Raw genomic sequence first — 18,783 nt, forward strand, 5'->3', positions numbered from 1 at the left:
CTTTCTTTTCTTTAAAAAAATTGAATAATCAGTGAAAGCTTGTCTACTTGTATTCATACATGGTGTATAAAGGGGATTACATATAAATAGGCTGAGGAGCCAAGGGTCCACAGTGTGAACGCTATACTAGAGAGGTTTAAGCCTAATAACTATCATTAATACTGCACAGGGCACTAGGCCGGTGCATTTATACTAGGGAAGCACAGATACAGTCTAACAATCAGTATTAAACACACACACACACACACATATGTAATAATTAATTTTCAATCGTAGACCCAAAGATAACTCAGGAATACCAATTTCCACGAGGAATTTCTCTAGAAAGATGGAAAATGCACATAACGAATGGTAAGCCGTAGGCCCAATTGGATAAATTCATATCCATTTATTGAGGTTAAGGACAAGTAACTGCCACATGATTAACATGATATAATAGCATATCGTGCAACAGTGATTGTTGTACCTTTTTGTACATGAGATTGTGTAAAACTGATATTGTGATACAAATAGGAAATTTTGGAAGAGATTGCTACATAAGCACAGCACGCTACTGTTCCTCCTTCATAGCGTCCTGAAACGCCTTTAGAACCACTGGCATTAAATATTTATTTGTTGCAATAATGCCTCTGTCACGATCAAGATATCTACCTTTGGAAAAATCAAGATCATTTCCTGAGGCATCTTTTACCATGCCACCAGCTTCTGCAAAACATCAGATTGGGTCAATAAGGAAATGGATCTTTCAGAGTTTTCTAGAATAGAATATTGTATCATACCTGTGACAATAATTGATCCAGCCGCATGGTCCCAAACTGTTTCTATGTAACCTTTGTGAGGAATGCGCAGAAAAATGGCACCATCACCACGTGCGAGAGCACCATATTTTGCTTGGCTATCCATTCTAACAGGAGGAGCTTGGACACCAAGTTTCTAATAACATAAGAACAATGGATTTACTTATATAATTTGGATATCTCTGGGCAAAGCAAATAGTCATCAAGGACCAACCTCTGCAATGGAGCTAGTTAAATCACGCTTGGAGTGTGATGCTTCATAGGACTCGAAGAATGAGGCATCGGCTGGATTGTTGATAGAGCAGACACTAATCTAAAATGCAAGTTAGAAAAAGAAGAGGTAAAATAAGAAAGAAATGGACTTATGAGGAAGTGGTTATGATCATTAAGAAAATCAAAAGCGCTAATTACCTTTTGCGGCTCAGATCCCTCCAAGGCCTCAACTTCGGCTCCACAACCAATTGTAGCGAAAAATAGAGAACCTACTTGATCACTAGAAGAGCCACCATTGTGTTTGTTTGTTGACTTCAGTGGAAGATTTGGACATCCCAACACACCCAAAACAACTTTGCCCTCATCAAGTAATCCAAGTGCAACTGCATACTGATCCCCCCTTATGAAACTGCATCGAATTTTCATGATAAAGATTATAATTATAAATAAACATTAAGGCAGCGTAAACAAAGGTGCTGCATTATCAGTAGCTTTCCGTTAATTGGTACAAAAGCATTGAATGACTATATGATCTCTTCAAATATCATTTGTTAAAAATACAAATTCAACTTTGTTAATCTTAAGCATTTCATAGTTAATCAAGGTGTTAATAAAAACTTCAGCTTTGGGAAGCTGATGCATTTTGTATTATAAAACAAATAGTTGAAATGATATAAATCGTTATTTGATAAATAAGTCGCCCAGTGTATCTAGTTTACAGAAAAATAATGGGATATCACCCCGCTCTCCCATGTAAAATTCTGTTTCTGTGTATCTGATGTTATGACTTCCAATTGTGTTAGTTTAAATTAAGTGAGATCTAGGAAATCAGAGATAAAGTGTAAAGTGATGGTAGATGACTTCACCCCAGTATGCCAATATAATTTGGAAGGCCTACTTTTGCTGAACCTGAGTACATGTTCTATCCATTACATGCCAGGATAAGCTATAATTAGTGGTAAAACATGAAATTAGTAGGTGTAAGTTATCAAACTCACCCTTTAGTGCCATCTATCGGGTCCAGTATCCAATGTCGCCCAGATGGACCTCCCTCAGATTTTCCGCCATCAATTGCAGCGAGCACATCTTCCTTAGATAACGACATGTTGTATGAACCATCATTTGCAATGGTTTCGTTTACAAGGCTGGTAATGTGTTCTAGAACTTCTTGGGCACCATCTTTTCTCAAGTCTTTTGAATCCTGCAGAAATATATTTCACCAATTTATTATAGGAAAATGCTTATGTGGTCTGCGTACAATAATGGAACAAAAGGGGCGCATATGGGGGTCACCTCTTCAGCTACCATTGAATAGGAGTGAGAAGGTAATTCCTTCTTCAGGACCAGACTTACTAATACTTGTGAACCTGGTTATGAAACAAAAAAAAAGTACTTAAACCAAAAGTTCAGAAGAACCAAAAAAGTGCTGTATGTTTATTTTTCCTCTTCCAAAGAGCTCCACATATTAACTAGAATTGATGAATAACAAAACATCAATAACATGCTCTCCAAATTCTTCTATAATTATTTTTAAGAAAAATCAAGTATCGCCATGTACCATAATCCGCAACTGTCACTGGAGTCCTGTCTGCCTTCGATTGAACATCAGACTGCAAGATGCCCTGCTGTACTCTCTGAAGAAACAGCAGGAAACACAGGGCAAGAGGAAACAAGTAAGTACAACAGCTATCGGCAAGTATCCAAAGAAGCTACAGTTAATTGTTAGGGTCAGAGATTCCATCTCAAGAGTAACCCCGATTTGATCATCACAACTAAGACAAGAAAAGAACCGGCTTGCAAGGTATCCATGCCTATCTTCCTGTCCCTATGAAATTTATCATCCCAACGAAAGAAGGGCTTAGGCCTAAAGGCTTGCCATCTTTTCCCCAATGGAACATACAATAATTCAGAAAGCGTGCAACTCGAGTGAATTTCTAATTTTTTTCCAGAGTTCACATTTTGAGTCATAGATTGACTTCTCAAGTTCAAATGCAAACTTAACTACCACATCCAAGAGCCAAAGATCATAAGCAATGGGCAATAAGGCATCATGCATCTCTGTGCATCTTTCTCCTCCCTAACATAGTCATGTTTCCAAGAAGGCAAATACAGACTGAAGACCTGTTTTCCCCCTATGCAAGTTCCAAGTTCTAACGATCTAACTGCATCTCATTCACTGAACTAAAATCTAATAACCACGTGCTCTTGGGGGGCGATCTGTCCTGGCAAAGTGCCATCCAACTCCAAGTCGAGCGGATCCCGAAAAGACGCGGTGTAAAACAGAGCGTTAAGATGTGGGATCAAAACCAATTAACCTGGCAGAGGCGGGCAGCGAGGGCGACGGCCTTCTTGGCGGCGGCGAGCTCGGCGGTGTACGGGTTGCCGGCGACCTCCGGAAGCTGCGACATGGTGGGGAAGAGTGGGGATGCGGGCGGAGTAGGCTTGGCGACTGAAGTCACAGGAAGGAATAAACAAACCGCGCACGTGCCAAACATTGGTGACGCCACAATAATCAAATATATGGAAACAAACTGGGTTGTTAGTTTTTCTTTTTTAAAAAAAGAATTTTGATTTTCTTGGTTAGCAAACAATTTTCCATGGACCAAAAGTCAAAACAGTACAGCTGTACGAAATCATCTATATTGACATGTGAGTTCCAAGATATTTTTCTTTTGAAAATCGTTAATGACTTAATTCCTTATAATCAACTCTAGCAAGCATTATGCGTTTTTAAATACCCTCACGTGCATGTTATCATTGAGACCGATCATATTTTCCTTGAGGTGGGTGATTAGGTTCTTACTACTTCGAGTAAGCTTTTACACAATTCATCAAGGAGCACTTCTTAGTGGTATATGTCGAATGAGTCATTAGAGAACAAATGATAGCTACATTGAACGGTCAATAAGCATAGAAGGAACATGAAAAATACATAAAACTTACATGTGTTGTATTATAACCGTAAGAAATTTGTATTATAACCGTAAGAAACATACATGTGGGTATTTGAAAACGCTTGAGTGAGTTTGCCCCCAGAAAATTGGAAAGATTTTAGCAAAAAAAAATGGAAGTATTTTAGCCACTTACATTAATTGGAACCATATACTGAAGCAAATTGAACGAAAATTTCCCATAAAACAGTAATAAAAAAGACATCTGATTGCCAAGAGGAAAGAGCCTCATCACAAGTGGTACAACATGAAATTGTAATGTCACAACAAAAGGCCAGGTACATGTATGACGCAGTATGAATATGAAACATTATTGCAACTAACATTTTTTGTTGATTACTATGACTGCTACAGCCTACAAGAGGGAGGCGGCCTGGTTCTTCTCCTTAATAGCATCTTGAACGGCCTTCAGGAGTGACGGCATCAACTGCTTGTTTGTCGCGATGATGCCTGTGTCGAGATCAAGAAATCTCCCTTTGGAGAAATCCAAGTCGTTCCCAGCGGCATCTGTTACTATACCTCCAGCTTCTGTAAAAGCCAACATCAACAGAAAACGTGAGTGAATCTAAATTTTGGACTAGTTATTTTGAAAAAGAAAAAAAAAACACAGAACTTCAAACTAACCTGTCACGACAATTGAGCCAGCCGCATGGTCCCATATCTTCTCTTTGTAACCTTTGTGTGGAAAACGCAAGTAAATGGCACCATCGCCTCGGGCCAGAGCACCATATTTTGCTTGGCTGTCAATTCTAACTGGAGGAGCTAGGACACCGAGTTTCTGATAGCATCCAAACAACGGATTAAGTATGCACTCTTGTGGACCTGGACTAAGCAAATAATTGTCCGGGTCTAACCTCTGCAATAGAGCCAGTCAGATCATGCATGGAGTGTGCACTTTCATAGGATTCGAAGAATGAGGCATTGACTGGATTGTCAATGGAGCAAATGCTAATCTGAAATTATAATCAGCCAGGAGTCAGCAAAAAAACTAAAATTAGAAATTAGACCAAAAAATGAGCAACAGAAATTAAAATATAAACATCAGAGAGGAGGAAGTAGGTTAAAAGCATCACATCAAAAGAGCTATAACCTTTTGTGGAGGAGAACCGTCTAGAGACTCTACTTCAGCCCCACAACCAATTGTAGCAGAAAAAAGGGCACCAACTTGATGGCCCGAAGAGCTACCATTTGGGTTGCTTATTGATGACAAAGGAAGATTTGGACAAGCCAATACACCTAGAACAACTTTACCTTCATCAAGCAGGGCCAGTGCGATTGCATATTGGTCACCCCTTAAGAAACTGATTCAAATTACAAAAAAGAAAATTTGGATGAGAGAAGGGCATTTATTAGCATGATAAACAGTAGTATCAAAAGGTGGTATCAAATAGGCAAACAAAAAGGAAAAATGAATGACTGGAAGCAATTCCATGCATGTTTATGACTGAACATATCACAATGGTTTATTGGAAACTAGTATAGGAATGAAGCCACTGGTATACCATCACTTTACATTTCTTATTTGGAAAGAGAACCTCACAACGTGTGCTCAGAAGTAGTTCATTTTAAGTAGACTGGTGATTCAACTAGGTACAATTTTGCTGGTTCCACAGCCTTCATGGTTCTGGTACTAGGGCTATGACATGTCAGATGTTATATCATTCATACGAAATTGTTTGTCCTATGGTATGTCAATGGGGAAAAAGGTTTTTCCAATGTAGCATTATGAAAGTAACAATTTGATGTACTATTTTTTAGTGTTTTCCATGACTAATTTTTAAGTTTACCAAACTCATCTGTTTCTATGTGCCTAGTCTATGGCTAACATAAAAATAATGAAATAGATAATTACTGAGCTGTTTGTATATTATTAGTAAAATAAGAATACATATTAATATAACTTGGCATTTACTATATAAAAGCTAGTGTCCATGTGTAGAAAATGTCCACACATGCCATATCTGTCTATGACTCTATTCATATTGAATTTACAGTCTAATTTTAGTGCAATCTAAACTAGATCTGAAAAAAATTGATTACTGTTTCCATTATATGTCAGTGATAAAGAAATCAATCACAATAAATGAGCACATCTTAGTGTGCAGACATTAGAGAGATAGGCCAGAAAATCGAGTCCATGAATTGAAATAAATGTAGTATCTGCTACCTTATTCTATTAGAAAAGAGCACATGAAAGCAGTGACACTAGTTTTCAGAAGCTGGATGACATTTCTACATAAGCTATAGTAGATGGAGCGGTGAATGGTGCAACAAATCTTTCATTTTATTGCAGTACAAGGATCTGGAACCTGTTGGTTTAAGCTATTGAACTCACCCCTTAGTACCATCGATTGGATCTAGGACCCAATGTCTCCCAGATGGGCCTCCCTCGGACTTTCCATCATCAATCGCTGAGAGAATACCTTCCTTCGTAAATGAAATGTTATATGAACCAGTATCAAAGATGGTGTCATTCACAAGATCAGTAATTTCTTCCAAAATTTCTTCAGCGCCATCTTTTCTCAATTCTTCCGAGTCCTATGTAAGCATTAGTGCCAGTTAATTACAAAATATATTCATGAGTTCTACACAAAAACAGGTAAAAGAAAATTTATAGTTACCTCCTCAGCCACCAATGAAAACGGGCCAGGTGATACTTCCATCTTCAAGGCAAGGCTGACCAATATTTGAGATCCTACATGAGTGAAATGAGACGTAACAAGTAAACAGCAAGTTTGGAGGAAAAACATCTCTACATTAAAAAGGTACTCAACTAACTCCAAATGTGATTTTAGTACTGCCATATATTGAATTATATGTGAATTATCTGCCCTCCTCATTACTTAAGCTTTTCTGCTATTGGAGTGAATTTGTTAGCGCATGCCAGAGGTGCTAAGTGGACTGCTTTTCCTCATTACTACGGAGTCGTAGCTGCCACAATTCATATAAAAACTTACAGCCGACCCTTATTCCACGTTTGAGACCTAAGAAAGCATGCATATGAGTGGTGAAGTATAAGTGAGTTTCCCATTTTTTGGTCATCAACTTAAGTTTTGGAGTCTTGTGCATGCAACTCAGTAGCATCAATGGTTCATTACTAAACAGAAAATTCATTCACTTGCAGATATACATTTGCAGGATCAGCATGTACCATAATCGGCCACTGTGACAGGACTTTTGTCCGCCTTAGACTGAATGCCTGAATGCACAATGTCCTGTTGCACTGCCTGAGGAGGAAACACAAAGAAATACAATAGATTCAAACTGCGGTGTCGAGAATCAAAACAATCAATTACGGGACCCAATCGTCCTATTTGAAGGCTTTTACCAGGACCATACTAGCCCGTGCCCTGTAGGACTACACCAGCATTCAAATTTGGCAACAACTTAAAAACATGAATACATTGCAGCAGCTGGTGTCCCTTGAAATGCATTATATCGAACTGTAAGGTGTAAGCTACGCTACCGTGCACGGGTCTTCACCGTTCCTGGAGCGCACAACCCAAGAATTCAGACGGTTCCAGGCCATTTCTGTGTTCTCAGAAAGTTTTATTTTTTGAAATCTTAAGCAGCGGATTACGCCTGCGGCTGGACCATGTTAATCAGTTAATCACGAACCAGCAACACTTTTCATCCTCCCGACACTCCGCCACTGATACGGGAAGTCGGTGTGGACGAGCCCAGCAGCGAGGGCCGCGCCCACGAAAGGCAGAGAGAAGGGGAGAAACGAGGAGGACGGGGAGGGGCACCTGGCAGAGGTGGGCGGCGAGGGTGACGGCCTTCTTGGCCGCGGCGAGCTCGGCGGCGTAGGGGTTCCCCGACGCCATGGCGCGGACAGCCAGGAGACGCGGCGACCCGCAGCGGGGGCTGGAGCGGGGGCGCGCCGCGTAGGTGGAGGAGGAGGAGGGGCGGCAGCAGGTGGGGAAAGGAGGAGGAGTAGGATAAGGGAGGCGAGCACGGGACGGGTTGAGAGCTCGGGTGGAAGCAGCGGCGGAGCCGCCGAGGAGCGCCGCGTGCGGGAGGACGAGGCCCAAGCGCGCAGCCATGTCCATGTGGGTCCTCTCTGTCCGTGTGCTGGCGGCGAGGTTCTTTTGTTGAGCAGAGAGACGAGCAACGAATCTAGCCCAGCCCAGCCCAGCCCAATCAGATTCCGCATGCGCGCCGTGTGGTCGATGGGCTCCTATAGTGGGCCATCAGCCCGTCGTCACTAGTACATTTCATCAGGGTCCATGGGCCACATTTCTGGATGGACTCTCCGTCGATTCCGGGTTGGTCCAAATTAAGCATGGCGGCAGCAAGACAGACCAGATCCCGATTTTGAATGAAGATCGATGTATGTTCCTGTGTTCTTGCAAGTGAAGGACCCAGTTGAGCCGCTGGATTCATGATCAGATGTTCCCAAGTGAAGGACGAAGGATCCGGCGGATCCATGAGGAAGGAGATCTGCCTATCCTCCCTTGGACGTCTCTTTCTCCAAACGAGCGCAGCTGAGCACGAGCTACAGGCCGGCAGGGGCACCTTGGAGAGGATGGCACTGCATGCACCTCTAAAAGAAACCCAAAACTAGCTCATAATTTTTGTAATAAAATAAAATAAAGCGTGTGATCGAACCTGTCGTCCAAAATACAGAATGGTACTGCACCTCTATACACAGATCGCTACGCTTGATAATCATCGCAACCGTCCAGATATATACAAGAAGGCTCGCGCCAACAATTAAAAATCCGGATTCTGTTTCCACGGAGATGCAGACAGGATGTTCCGTGGCATCCTCCGTCTGGCGTTTCGGAAAAAGCGAGAATCCAATCCAGTGTTTTGGGACACATGCATATGGCGGCACTGAATGGAGGGGCAGTCGAGCATTGTTTTGGTACCGGGATAAATGCACTACAGTACTGCAGTGATGAACGTCCAAGAGCAACGGCGGCTGGCCATACAAACCCTATCCCTGCGCACCCTTTCTTCCTGAGCCAAACAATCAGAAACCCCTATCCTCTCAGTGCCCTTGGTTCATCATCACTGCCCATCACTACTGCCTGGCCATCCTGCACGCTAAGAGAGAAGGGAAGAAGAAGAAGATCCAACTAGCACTCGCATTCGCGTTGCTGGTGCAACACACGATGGCTCTCAGGCTGTGGGCTAGCTCAGCAGCCAATGCGCTCAAGCTCTCCGGAGCCAGGGCTGCCGCTCCGTCCTACTCCATCTCCAGATTCTTCTCTACAGGTATGCGTGGTACCCTCTCGATCTCTCTATAGGTCATCATCATCATATAGATCGAACTCATCAAGGTACTCTGTCTGTTTCCGGGGGAAAAAGAAATACTTGGTGATCTCCAATTTATATATACATCCTTGCATGCACTGTGCCAAGCTTAACTTGTCTTTTCTTAATTTGTTCGTATATGTACATGTGGTAGCTGTTCATTCAGATCGAGTGGCTGCTGTCACAACTACTCGCAACAAAAGAGCTCTGATCTTGCAAAAGATCGAGTAGCTAGCTAGCTAGAACCTTTAGCTTGCTCTCTGATGAAAGCTAGCTGGTCTTCGAGCGAGAATGCATGCCGCAATGTAACCGTACCACAGCCTCTGCATGCAGGTGGTTCCTAGCTATGTCCTAACACACGGTCATGCTTGGTATGTGCTGTTGTGCAGTTCATGATGGGTTGTCGTACACTACGTCTCATGAGTGGCTCAAGGACCATGGGGACGGCGTCGTCTCGGTTGGCATCACGGACCATGCTCAGGTGAAGACTTTCATGCATCGTCAGTGTTCTTCAATTAATTCTATCTGAAGAAAGTGCACATTAATTATTATCTAGAAAAGATCTGAAGAAAGCTCATCAGTATGTAAACAATGCATCATATATAGAATCTGACAGAATTGTCACATCATAGACGGATGCAGGCTCAGTTTGATAGAGACAGACAGACAGGCAGACACAATTATTTAGAAATATATATGTTGGTTGGTTAAAATCAATATGGTCTGTCTAGCTAGCTAGTCCATGAGAGAGAGGATGTTTTTAACGTAACGGAAACCACCCCCTCGATGATTCACTCGGTGCAGAGCCACCTTGGCGAGGTGGTGTTCGTGGAGCTGCCGGAAGCCGGCGCGACGGTCGCCGCGGGAGGATCCTTCGGCAACGTGGAGAGTGTGAAGGCCACCAGCGACGTCAACTCCCCGGTCTCCGGCGAGGTCGTCGAGGTCAACTCCAAGCTGTCGGAGACGCCCGGCCTGGTACGTACATACGGTTGCCGTCAATGCCACTTCCTGTTCGGTGCCAAAGTAGTCTCTCTGTCTCCATGCTTGCTTGTGATGGTAATAGTATGCTTTGTGATGGCTGTTGCAATAATGTCACCATCATGCGCATGGTACTCCTCTCTGGATTGTATATGCAGATCAACTCAAGCCCGTACGAGGAGGGGTGGATGATCAAGGTGAAGCCCAGCAGCCCGGCGGAGGGCCTGCTGGACGCCGCCAAGTACACCAAGCACTGCGAGGAGGAAGACGCTCACTAGAGCCAGCAGATGGATCATGCACGCACGCACATGCTGCGCTTGCTGCTTACGATCCAACGTAGTGTGTTCCATTGGTTGTTTCAGTCATTTTTTGCTTTATTATTTCTTGCCAAAACGCCGCCAACCTCTATGCAATAACCAAATTAAGGCACTCGATCACCTTTATCGTGTGCCATGCCTTCTTTCGTTTCTCTTTCACCTGCTGGCACTCTATCTGTCACTGCACAAACACGATGATACTATATATGTGCGTGACACTTGCTGACAGTGACAAGCTATGCGACTTTGTTGGCAGCACACAAACACGATCGGATGGCTGTCGATCGCGACCGCAGCTGCGGCCCATCAAGCCCAAATTTCTTCGGGGTGATGGCATTTCTTTTAAGATAAAGGAGCTTCTTCAGTCTAGTCTTCCCATGAGTTGTGCACTCGATCATCCTTCAATTCATCCATTTTTTTGCCGTTGCCCGTTGGACCTAGCCAAGGCTCGTGCACGTGAGCTGCACGCTACACGCTCTCTGGCACACGCCATTTTTAGCCAACGCAACTAATGAACCACTCTCGTTCATCAGGTTTTGTCGCTTTCGGGCCGGTGTCATTTGTCAATGTCGAAGCATATATACGTGCTTCATCTCTGGTCAACGGCGACATAAAACATAATTAACGCATCCCGATCCGTCCGTCAGACATCTATGCTCCGAGAGTGATCTACGACTGAGCCGACTCTGGGGCGAGTTCGTACGTTCCTGCTGCGGCGAGCGTTCGACCGAGGAGGCTAAGCTAGCTAGCTCTGAGAGCAAGCTCGATCCCAAGGTATTATTGATCGACACCATGCATGCATAATGCTCCTGTTGGATGAACCTTTAGCCATGATAATGCTCCTTTGCTGCCTCTTCGAGTCAGTCAAATCGCCAGAGATTGAGCTTCGACCAAATACGTTTCGTAAAAATCATACAATTTGGTTTCTTATCGTAGCTTGCTCCCAGAATCCAGCGTTCAATTGTTCAGATTTTCTGTTTTACATATTAGGGACTACTTCAGTTGTCGTAGAATATAAGCATTTCTAGTTTTGTTCTGAGCTAAACTATATTAAATTTAGCCAAATTTATATGGAAGAGTATTAATATCTACTCATCGATGAGCGCACTGTATGTATCCAACAATACTTGTTTAATAAAGTAAATGCAGTTATTCCTTGAAGGTCAGTTGACTAGAAATATTTACATTTTAGGATGGTAAGAGTAGTAAAGGTAGGGGTAATTTGTACTGGGGAATGAAAGTTCAGAGATAAAGCTTAGAATAGTTTTGTTTGTTCACTGGGATCCAGAGTTTTGATGGGATGAGAAATAGGAGTTTAGAGATCCAATTCACATCGATCACTTCTATGAAAAAGATTTGGAAATTAGGTGAATACTATGCTTTAAGTGGAAGACGAATAATCCATTACATTAATCATTATGAGTTGACTGAGTCATTGTGCCGGATTAATATCACTACCTGCCTCGATGGTGGATATGACGCCCAGTATGGCTTTGGAGAGTACAGAAACGACTTGAGACTAGCAGCTGAGGAAACCTCAAATCCTCCACTTGTTGGCTTGTTTGAGGTTGGATTCTTGGAGCTAAAGGCCTTCCTCCTATAAGAAGAGGAAATGGGAGATTATCGCTGCACCCCTATTGTGTGGCAAAATATGGTCGGAAGTGGGTACGAAGTCATACAATCATCAACAACTGCCATCCTTCATTCAATGAGCAGTACTCATGGGATGTGTACGATACAGCAACCATCCTGACTATTGGACTGTTTGATAATGGCCAGGTGTAAGAGTCTAGTTCAGGCAAGTACAAGGATGCCAACATTGGGAAAGTAAGGATACGCCTTTCCAATCTCCAACCTGGCCGGATCTATTCTCACGGGTACCCTCTTCTCATCCTACATCCTTCAGGGGTCAAGAAAATGGGTGAACTGTACCTATCAGTAAGATTTACCACAAGATCATTAGTGAACACAGTGCGTATGTATGCATCCTCGATTTTACCAACAATGCACAATGAGGACCCTCTTTCAGTGATCCTGAAAGATAATTTGAGGCTCCCTACTATCCAGATTGTCGCATCCCGACTGAGCCGGATGGATCCACCCCTATGCAAGGAAGCCGTGGAATACATGTTTGATGCACAAAGCAACTTTTGGAGTATGAGGAAAAGCAAGGTCAATTTGAACAGAATCATGTCAGTCCTTTCAATCTTCATAACATTTTGGAGCTGGTTCTCCTATGGTCGTTCATGGCAGAATCCTGCAATCACTTTGCTGGCACATGCTGTTTTCTTCCTAGCTCTTGTGTTTCACCAGCTCATACTCCCATCAATGCTCTTATATATCTTCTTCATTACAATATGGAACTACCGGTGTCGGCCTAGTTATCCTTCGCACACTGATATCAAGGTATCTTTAGCAGACACAGTACATCCAGATGAGCTCGATGAGGAATTTGATACCTTCCCTACTTCTCAGAGCATTGATTTTGTAAGGATGAGGTATGATAGGCTAAGGAGTGTTGCCGGCAGGATACAGTGGGTCATGGGAGACGTAGCATCCTTTGGGGAGAGGATTAATGCATTGACAACATGGAGGGATCCAACAGCAACAGCAATTTTGGGCTCTTTACTCTGGCAGCAGCCATTATGCTCTGTTTTACACCATCTAAAGTTCTTGTCGCGATAGCTGGAGTCTACAACATGAGGCATCCAAAGCTTCGGCGGAAGACACCGTCATTTGTCGGCAACTTCTACTGGCGATTGCCTCACAAGACAGACAATTTGCTCTGAATATCTTCTGTGATATGTACTGTTCCATGAGTCTTCTGTTGGTTGCAAGTTGCAACTCTATTCTGTAGCACTAGATCTTGTTACTTTGTACTGCTCCTTGAATCTGTTGGTTGCAACTCTCTTCTGTTACCTCCTGTCACCGTCGTGGTTGTAGGACTTCATTTCCATGCAGACTTTAATGATATGTGTTTGTCAGACTTGTTTCCTATGCTTGGCAATACGCAGCCCTAGCACTATAGCAACAAATCCCGTTGAATCCTACTCCTGGAATCATTTCAATCTCTCTTGTTGTGTCACTGGTCCTGGCTGTAAGACCTCATTTCCCTAGCACTATGTACCATGTGGAAGTACCTGCCATACCGATTTTCCAAGATGAGATTTTTCTCATGCACTCCTAGCAGCAAATCCATCTGAGATGCAGGGAGATTGATAGAATCTGAAAGGGCGAGACTGAAGTGTGGGCACGAGACAAAGGAGTATTACCAACAGGAAGCAGTAGTCATGAGAGATTTCACAGTTTGGGGGATGATCCAAAAAATTGGCAAACAGGAGGGATCCTACAGCGAGTTAAATCTGAGCTATTGCTTCTGTTTATTGACTGTTCCTTAGTGAGAAACTCTGCCAATTCAATTTCACACATGATAAACTTCGGCATGTTCCAGAAAAGACACGAAAATAGATGGAAGGAAGTCTCAACTCACAAGCGCAGCACAAAGAGGCCGAGGCAATTGAGCTTAATCGGCTCCATCATAGGATCGAACTGCAACAATTTCGAACACAAATAAAGCTTCAGTTGACATCTCACCGATCGGCTTAGTCGAATGATTTATGCACCATCTTAGTCGAATACATAACGAACAAGCTTCATTTACCATGATAATGATTGTACAACAAATCACAACTAGCAACGCACATGAAAAAGACCAGACAAGACCCTCCAACAATCAAATGCAACGGTCTTTGCACCGTGGAAGTGCACCAAGCTCTTAGGAAGAAGCAGAGCGTCCCCTGCAACTGCAATCTCAAGGGCCTCTCCGCTGGTACCGATTCATCATCCATCTGCTTCTTCTGCTCCACCTTGTCCCCGAGCCTCTTGCCTTCGGCCAACATGGCGGCGTAGTCAGGCGTCCTCACGATCGCGTCAGCTTGTTTCGGTACAGGTCGTCAGGCTCCAAGGTCAAAGCTGCACGGCCTCGAACTCGAAGATCAGATGAGCGTAGTAGCTGTGGTCCGGCAGCAGCCCGGAGAGGCTGAGAGTGTCGTGGCCACCTTGTGATCCTCCATGACGGCGTCATCCCAGGCCGAGCCGGGAGTGGCATATCGTGGTGGCAACCAGCCCTTTGTGCTTAGCGCAGTAAACCAAAGCAACAAACCGTACAAAAAATCATGAGAGAGATGGAGGCCGAAGTATCCCGTTTGGTCTATGTTTGATTTATTTATTTATTTATTATATTTTTTAGAGTGGAGTCATCGCAATGTATATTACTTCATGTCAGCTGACAGCTGTGCCAAGTGTCTAAAATAAAAATGGTCGGCTGGCAAACACAGGCCAAATAACTAGTTAGGGACTGGCTCTCTGCCGGCAGAGCTAAGTGTATCAAAGTCACAAGAGACAATGACTACAGTTGTCAAAATGACTTACCAGCAACTGCTCCATGGAAATCCTGATAGTTGTTCCTCCCAAAACGGTTTTGACCTCTGTTCAGCACGTCAGCGGATTCGCCATATATGTTTCTTCACTCCTGTCCTTGAAGAAGAACAGAAGATGCATTCCTTTTGACTTCAAAAAAGTTGTGTATATATATACTAGGGATCGATCAGAATAAAATCTTTCCGTGGATCGATCAGCAATATATATATCCATATCCGTGAGACTTGAAAAGGGTTACCTACTCCATGCGCCACACGTACCTCCACATTTTGATGATTCATGAGCTGATATGCAATCTTGCTGTAGATCACGAACACAAACATAGGTATTATTCAAAATGAGCAAAACAAAATTACCGACCTGAAAGAAGTACAAGATTGGGATTGCATAGGGGTTTCTCGGAAACCTACTAGCATGTGGTGGTTGATTGGTTGAAGGAACAGCAAGTGAGCTAAACCCAACATTTGTTCCATGCTGCCTCTGCTATAGAAAAAGTTAAGTAGGATGGTCCCCAAGTCTCAACTATTGAATGTCGCATTCTAAGACATGTAAAGAAAAAACAAGTCAGCAGAAGCTCGCACACTCTAGCTGGTGAAATGATAATTCACACCGACTCCTCTGACCAAACATCTTATTGAAAATAGCGAGAGAAACGGACTTAACAAAAGAGAAGATAGGATTACCAGCCTTCTTAAAGCAGTGTTGCTGATCAATGACCATCAGAGTATCCAACCATAGAATACCCCCCCCCCCACAAAAAAAAACGGACCATGGAGGAGACTCCCCACAGGCTTTGTTCTAAGGTGCCTTGCTCCGAATCTGGGTCAGGACAGAAGTTTCAGCGACTCCCGGAGTTTAGCGCTCTAACAAATCCACCGGGAGAAGCTTGACAACCACAGAAGCCAAGACTGTCCAAAGATGCAGCAGCACTGGTCCTCCACCACTCAAGCCATGAGAGCATGGATGGCCAGCCCAGTGGGGCGCCTGGTCCGTGTGGAGGTGCTGGTCACCCTTAGCTGCACCCTCCTCATCACACTGGTGTTGCTAGGCTCCAGCCGGCGCGCCAGCCACAGTGCTGCCTTCCGCCTTGTTGTCTGGTCAGCACTCATGTTGAGTTATCCAGCGGTGTCCTACACCATTGGGCTGATGCAGTCCGGCGCTTTCAGCAGTGAGCTCATTGTCGTCTGGGCTTGTTTCCTCCTTGGTTGCGCCGATGGCATTGCTTCTTGCAGCGTCGACGACTCTGACCAGCAAGCCCGCACCATGCTGAACCAGACTGCCCAGATCATCTATGTGTTCTTCCTCCTCTTTTCTTATGCCAGTTCTTTGCCGTCACATCTGAAAATTATTCTCTTGTTGATCTGCTTGTTGATTGTCGCCAAGCTTGGAGTGCGCGTGAAGAGCTTTTTGTCAGTTGGTAGGGATCGAGTCCTCTCTATCGAGAACCGGCTCATCACCATGTATATGCGAGATAAGAAAAATCTCTTGGTTAGCGGTGAGGCAGACCTGGAGGATGGGCGCGGGGAGTACAAGTTCAATGTCCCCAATAGTGTCGTCACCATCGAAATGGTTTGGCAGTGCAAGGGACAGTTACTGAACTCAGACAACCCACAAGCACGAAGACTAAAAGATCTCTGTCTCTCATTTGCCTTGTTCAAACAGCTAAGGCGACGCCTCAGTGGGTGCTCTTTGCGCCTGCATGGGCAGACGCACTTTGATGGATCAGCTGAGTATGAGAGACACATCTTTCCTGATCATGATACTGGGAATGATGTTGACTCCCAGGAGAGGATGTACCGCATTGTCGAGGTCGAGCTTGGCTTTCTCTTCGATTTCTTCTATGCAAGGTACCCATCTCCCAGAGAAAGTCTTGTCCCTGAAACCATTCTGTTCTTGGCAGTTCTGGCGACAAGTCTTTGTACCCTCTTCATCCTCACCCTGTTCAACTACCATTCCCCTGACAGCGACATGAACATTTCCACCACGGGCTTCGACATATGGTTGACTAGAATGGTAATAATCTTGTTTGTGCTCCTGGAATCGTTTCAGTACTCCATGCTTGTGTTCTCCGACTGGCACAAGGTGACAATGCTGAGCCGGTATGTCCAAAATAAATCGTGGCAAAAGCGTCCCATATTGGAGATGCTACTAGGTCTCATGTGCCGTGTTACACTGAAAAGACAGTACTGGAGCAACTCGGTTGGGCAGTACTCACTTCTGCATACCTGCATCCGCTCTGAAAACGAGCTCATATTTCGCCTGCCGCTCCCCAGTTTGATCAGACGTTTCCTGGTGAGGAATATGATGATGACTCGCAAGGATCTGCCCATGACAGTGAAGCACTCAATCCACAGCCATGGTGCATGCTTATCTTCACTTCTACACGGCCAGATCACTTTGCAATCTGTGGATAGAATTCAGACGGGCATTCTTCAAGAGCTTTGTCCAACGATCTCCAATCAGAGTGTCATCCGTAGCATGCTGATTTGGCACATTGCTACTACACTATGTAGCTATAAATCAGAAGCCAGCATGGTGGCAGCAGAGAGAGACACCATCAAACACCATGAGGTGGCCACCACACTCTCGGACTACTGTGCTTACCTTCTGTTTTATGCACCGGAACTGGTAACGAAAAATTACCGCAGCACACAAATATCAATGGAAGTCCTGCAGAGCACAGCGCAGCAGTGCCTTGGAGGATGCCGTTCTACGGATGAGTTGTTAAATAAACTCTCCAATTTCCAACCAAAGGGCAGCCAAGATGATGACGATGACCATGCCCAATACAGAAATTTCCGAGGAAAGGACAATTATGACAAGTATGAAGCTATTTTGGCCAGTGGAAGAAAGCTCGGATTTGATATCATTCGACTGTTTCCTGACAACAAAGCACGATGGAAAATGCTTGCCATGCTGTGGACAGAGAAACTCATGTCTATCGCACCATCGGATAATGTGATGGAGCATGTTAAGAAACTTGCCACAGGTGGTGAGTTCATCACACATGTATGGGCCTGGTTGACGCACAACGGCATTATGACACAGCCAACAGAGTTCTTTCCTTAGAGTCTGCAGCTGAGTACTTGATATCGCTTTATGTACCAGCTCTCATGGACTTTTAACTGATCAACTCTTCCTGTATTTCCTTCTATGTTGTGTACTTTGCATACAAGGAGCTGGAAAAATAATGGTATAGGTAAAATGATTTTGAATTGACAGATGGGTTTGTTTGTTATGTAACTTCAAACACTACATGATCACAACCAATCATTCTGATGACAAGGTCTCTCAGAATTTTCCTTGTTTTCTTTTATGCATAATACTTGGAAAACTCTAAAAACAGCTGTAAGTGAATTATCACTCTATCCCATACCATGAAATTTCAGGGAAAATACATGGACAGCAAAACTTGTTATGCTTTCGATTGCAATAAAATGAGACACAGGTGGTACCCTTAAACTATGAACTCTTTTTCCCCATTTTGAACTCTGTTGCACTTGTACCTATGGTATGGTAATTCCAAATCAATGAATTACGAAAGAAACGGAAAACTCTATGAACAATTGTAATCCGGATATCAAACTATCCAGTACCAGCATTCAAATTTCAAGAAAAACGCATGAACAACAAAAGTTGATATGCCTCCCATTGTAATAAGACTAACTCAGGTTGTGCCCTTAGAATCCGAAGACAGTCATATGCTCTAACATTCTGTTAAAGAAAAAATAATCCTCTAAAACACATCATGCTGAGGAGATAGGAATCAGTTTTCAACAATCTGGGTACACCTTTTTTGTACATTTTTATTCTACCAAGAGCTAT

The 18,783-nt window shown here is 43.7% G+C and overlaps 4 protein-coding genes, 1 long non-coding RNA gene and 1 pseudogene across 6 annotated transcripts; 3 read left to right on the top strand and 3 right to left on the bottom strand.

Annotated features, from left to right (window-relative positions):
* Positions 1–349: 349 nt before the first annotated feature.
* On the bottom strand, positions 350–3,507 carry LOC112884814 (3'(2'),5'-bisphosphate nucleotidase-like). Of its 2 annotated transcripts, none has more exons than XM_025950399.1 (8): positions 3,326–3,507; positions 2,569–2,644; positions 2,304–2,377; positions 2,009–2,211; positions 1,209–1,419; positions 1,012–1,110; positions 780–933; positions 350–702 (listed from the first exon to the last, which is right to left on the bottom strand). In XM_025950399.1, the coding sequence occupies exons 1-8, from the start codon at positions 3,503–3,505 to the stop codon at positions 551–553; spliced, it is 1,149 nt and encodes a 382-aa protein (XP_025806184.1). In that variant the 5' UTR covers positions 3,506–3,507; the 3' UTR covers positions 350–550. The 2 variants fall into 2 exon arrangements, with proteins under 2 accessions (XP_025806184.1, XP_025806183.1); XM_025950398.1 differs by having other exon boundaries at positions 350–705; positions 3,326–3,506.
* Positions 3,508–4,143: 636 nt separating this feature from the next.
* LOC112887766 (3'(2'),5'-bisphosphate nucleotidase) lies at positions 4,144–8,027 on the bottom strand. Its single transcript, XM_025954029.1, has 8 exons — positions 7,711–8,027; positions 7,113–7,188; positions 6,583–6,656; positions 6,297–6,499; positions 5,052–5,262; positions 4,816–4,914; positions 4,586–4,739; positions 4,144–4,489 (listed from the first exon to the last, which is right to left on the bottom strand). The coding sequence occupies exons 1-8, from the start codon at positions 8,011–8,013 to the stop codon at positions 4,317–4,319; spliced, it is 1,293 nt and encodes a 430-aa protein (XP_025809814.1). The 5' UTR covers positions 8,014–8,027; the 3' UTR covers positions 4,144–4,316.
* Positions 8,028–8,860: 833 nt separating this feature from the next.
* LOC112883855 (glycine cleavage system H protein, mitochondrial-like) lies at positions 8,861–10,677 on the top strand. Its single transcript, XM_025949109.1, has 4 exons — positions 8,861–9,184; positions 9,613–9,704; positions 10,028–10,198; positions 10,360–10,677. Exons 1-4 carry the CDS (start codon positions 9,082–9,084, stop codon positions 10,477–10,479), a joined length of 486 nt encoding a protein of 161 aa, XP_025804894.1. The 5' UTR covers positions 8,861–9,081; the 3' UTR covers positions 10,480–10,677.
* A 1,166-nt stretch (positions 10,678–11,843) lies between these two features.
* LOC112887860 lies at positions 11,844–13,307 on the top strand (annotated as a pseudogene).
* An 879-nt stretch (positions 13,308–14,186) lies between these two features.
* Positions 14,187–15,495, bottom strand: LOC112887530. The gene is made up of 4 exons (XR_003227575.1): positions 15,369–15,495; positions 15,219–15,258; positions 14,950–15,049; positions 14,187–14,652 (listed from the first exon to the last, which is right to left on the bottom strand). It is a non-coding gene; the product is annotated as an uncharacterized LOC112887530 (long non-coding RNA).
* A 381-nt stretch (positions 15,496–15,876) lies between these two features.
* Positions 15,877–18,027, top strand: LOC112884476. The gene has a single exon (XM_025949871.1). It carries the CDS (start codon positions 15,877–15,879, stop codon positions 18,025–18,027), a length of 2,151 nt encoding a protein of 716 aa, XP_025805656.1.
* The last annotated feature ends 756 nt before the right edge of the window (positions 18,028–18,783 follow it).

Source organism: Panicum hallii, chromosome 3, assembly GCF_002211085.1.
Source record: "Panicum hallii strain FIL2 chromosome 3, PHallii_v3.1, whole genome shotgun sequence".
Taxonomy (NCBI): Eukaryota; Viridiplantae; Streptophyta; class Magnoliopsida; order Poales; family Poaceae; genus Panicum; species Panicum hallii.